Here is a 3287-nt window from a genome sequence, read left to right on the forward strand (position 1 = left end):
ATATCGGGTTAAATATCGGTGGGGTGGCCGATGTCCGATATTCAGTTTTAAGGCCGATACCGATAGGGGGCCGATTATATCGTGCATCCCTATCTAAGACCCAAGCGCAATGCCCGACCCACTGGGTAGTGTCGGCCTAGAACATCATCAAACGATGATGGTGGCAGATCCAGAACGTCATCCGGATTAACGTTCCTGCTGTTGTCTCTGCTAGGCTGCTGCAACGTGATCTGCTCAGACAAGACGGGGACGCTGACCAAGAACGAGATGACGGTGACCCAGATCTTCACATCGGACGGACTCCACGCCGAGGTTAGAGCCCGCGGGATCCACCGTGAACCAAGTGACTCTGAAAACCTCAGGGATCAGCTAACAGAATGATTCTACCCTCGGTGTCGTCTTCCAGGTGACGGGGGTGGGCTACAACGGGATCGGCGAGGTGCTGCTGGACGGAGAGATCGTCCACGGCTTCTCCTACCCTTCCATCAGCAAAATTGTGGAGGTGAGTTCCAGAAAATCCCAAACGTCTCTATGTCTGTCTGGTGAAGAAAAACTGACGGCGTCGCCTGAAAATGCGGCCTGTTGTTGTTAGGTGGGCTGCGTGTGTAACGACTCGGTCATCAGGAACCACAACCTTCTGGGCCGGCCCACAGAGGGAGCGCTCATCGCCCTCGCTATGAAGGTAAGACTGGTCCAACGCCAGCCACCGGTCTGATCCCTGGTTCTGGTTCTGAACTGTTTCACCTCCTGATTCTGGAGATAATTAAAACTCTTCTAACCTCTGCGCCTCTGATGGGCCACTAAACCGGTGAGGGTTCTGTGCTTCTCCTCAGATGGGCCTGGAGAGCGTGCACCAGGAGTACGTCCGTCTGGAGGAGAACCCCTTCTCCTCTGAGCAGAAATGGATGGCTGTCCGCTGCGTTCACCGCACTCAGCAGGTCCGGATCCGTCCACCGTTCCGTCTAGAATCCGTCTCCTGCATCCTTCTGGTTCTAACTCCGTTTCCCTCTCAGGACAAGACTGGCGTTTACTTTGTGAAAGGAGCCTACGAGCAGGTGATCCGCTTCTGCAGCTCCTACAACAGCAGAGGATCCGCTCTTCCTCTGAACCACCAGCAGAGGGAGCTCTACCAGCAGCAGATCAGCTACATGGGCACCTCGGGGCTCAGAGGTAATGGTCGGGGAACGTTTGCAGAGCTTGTGTCTCTTCAGCTTCGCTCTGATCTCCGTTTTTTGTCTCCCAGTTCTGGCCTTCGCCTCGGGGTCACAGATGGGGAACCTGACCTTCCTGGGTCTGGTGGGCATCATCGACCCTCCCAGGGAAGGCGTCAAAGAGGCCGTCGCTACGCTCATCAACTCTGGGGTGGCCATCAAGATGATCACAGGAGACTCCCAGGAGACGGCGGTGTCTATAGGTCAGAGAGTCTCTGCTGTCCCACGTTTTAGACGAGCTGCTTCCAAACCATTGATTGCTTCAGACCAGATCGCAGCGTCATGGTTTACTATTTCTATATCCACCCAGATGGTTTGCTAGCAGACCCCTTGGTTCAGAAAGTTACCTTTCTTTTACCCATAAATCCACCAAAAAAATTTCGTTTCATTTTTTTGTATTTAAATGTTCAGAAACTAAATAAATACAAATTCTTAGCCAACAAAAAGGGTCCAAATTTCACAGGGCAAGAGCTGCGAATTAAGAAGCAGGGATAAAATTAGCTTAGATGAATCTAAAGTTGAGAGCTCTCAGCCGCTCTCACATTTTTATCAGCTGGAAAAGAGAAGAAAAAAAAATGCTACAACAAGAAACGGACAAAAATCAGAAATGGATCCGACCTTTCATGTGATGTTTAATAATCAGGAGACGAACGTTTAACGGTGCAGCTGTGTTTGTTTGCAGCGAGCCGTCTGGGCCTCTACTCCAAAGGAAGCCAGTGTTTGTCAGGAGAGGAGGTGGATCATCTGGACCTGCAGGAGCTGTCCAACGTTGTTCCCAGAGTGAGACGCACACTTTTCTCCATCTTCTGCCTCCCATCGCCTCCTTTGCGCTCCCATTAAATGAAGCTTTCCCTTCTCAGATCGCCGTGTTTTATCGAGCCAGTCCCAGGCACAAGCTGAAGATCGTCAAGGTGAGAACGACTCGGCCGCCGTGGAAAACGAGCGGACCCACAACGACGAGACGTTCTGCTGAAATTAGAGCAGAACAGAAACCTGCATCATTTAACGCTTAAGTTCTCCCCCTCTGCAGTCGCTGCAGAACCTCGGCGCTGTGGTGGCCATGACGGGCGACGGCGTTAACGACGCCGTGGCCCTGAAGGCCGCCGACATCGGTGTGGCGATGGGCCAGACCGGCACTGACGTCTGCAAGGAGGCGGCCGACATGATCCTGGTGGACGACGACTTCCAGACCATCATGTGAGTTGCTGCTCTGCCGTAAGCCGCACCTGGTGCATGCTGGGAGGTAGCCTAGCATCTAAACAGCACAACATTCCTTTTTCTTATCCATTGCACCTTGTTGCTGCTCTCCTTTATTTATTCAACCCATCAAATACGTTACGCTTTATGATTGATGCCACAAGACGTAAAATATTGTGGTTGCCCAGACGACGATAATAAAATAACGCAGCGTCCGTTTGCTGAGTCGGGAGCTTCTGTTATGTCAGCGTATCTAATGGTTGACTGACTTGATTGATAACAAATTTAAAAAGATCTGTTTCTGGTGAACAAAGTAACTGTTAAACCATGATATAAAGGAGGAGAGCTGGGTAGCGCTGTGGCTAACTGTGCTCAGTAGCTAACAGGTTAGCCTCCTTTAGCTCGGTCAGTTAGCCACATTAATGAATTAATCCTTTGCCTCCAGGTCGGCCATCGAGGAGGGAAAAGGGATTTACAACAACATCAAGAACTTTGTCCGCTTCCAGCTGAGCACGTGAGTCCGACTCTCCTCTGGTTTCTGGTTTATAAATAAACCTGCTCTAACAGTGCGTCTCCCCCTACTGGTGACCAGGAGCATCGCGGCGCTGACGCTCATCTCCTTGGCAACGCTGATGAACTTCCCCAACCCTCTGAATGCCATGCAGATCCTGTGGATCAACATCATCATGGATGGACCGCCCGCTCAGAGGTACAGGAGCATTATGGGAAACGGAGTCCAACGGGGTTGAAGTGAAGCCACCGGCTGCCATATTGGTACTCCCTAGTTAGAGAGGTCGCAATGTAAACGACACGTGGGCTACAGCATTGAACAACGATGATTTTCTCATTTTCAGGGGGACTTTAGACTTTTAAAATAAA

The 3287-nt window shown here is 51.1% G+C and overlaps 1 protein-coding gene across 1 annotated transcript in view; it reads left to right on the forward strand.

The window, feature by feature from the left end:
* atp2c1 (ATPase, Ca++ transporting, type 2C, member 1) overlaps positions 1 to 3287 on the forward strand; it is a 27193-nt gene that overhangs the window by 20467 nt on the left and 3439 nt on the right. Inside the window, exons 11-21 of the mRNA XM_015391666.1 lie at positions 215 to 312; positions 407 to 502; positions 593 to 682; positions 834 to 938; positions 1014 to 1170; positions 1244 to 1414; positions 1894 to 1991; positions 2072 to 2122; positions 2242 to 2408; positions 2854 to 2922; positions 3001 to 3117. Of these exons, the coding sequence (XP_015247152.1) occupies positions 215 to 312; positions 407 to 502; positions 593 to 682; positions 834 to 938; positions 1014 to 1170; positions 1244 to 1414; positions 1894 to 1991; positions 2072 to 2122; positions 2242 to 2408; positions 2854 to 2922; positions 3001 to 3117 (1219 nt within the window). The remainder of the gene's footprint in view (positions 1 to 214; positions 313 to 406; positions 503 to 592; positions 683 to 833; positions 939 to 1013; positions 1171 to 1243; positions 1415 to 1893; positions 1992 to 2071; positions 2123 to 2241; positions 2409 to 2853; positions 2923 to 3000; positions 3118 to 3287) is intronic.

Source organism: Cyprinodon variegatus, unplaced genomic scaffold, assembly GCF_000732505.1.
Source record: "Cyprinodon variegatus isolate N-32 unplaced genomic scaffold, C_variegatus-1.0 Scaffold554, whole genome shotgun sequence".
In the NCBI taxonomy this organism is placed as follows: domain Eukaryota; kingdom Metazoa; phylum Chordata; class Actinopteri; order Cyprinodontiformes; family Cyprinodontidae; genus Cyprinodon; species Cyprinodon variegatus.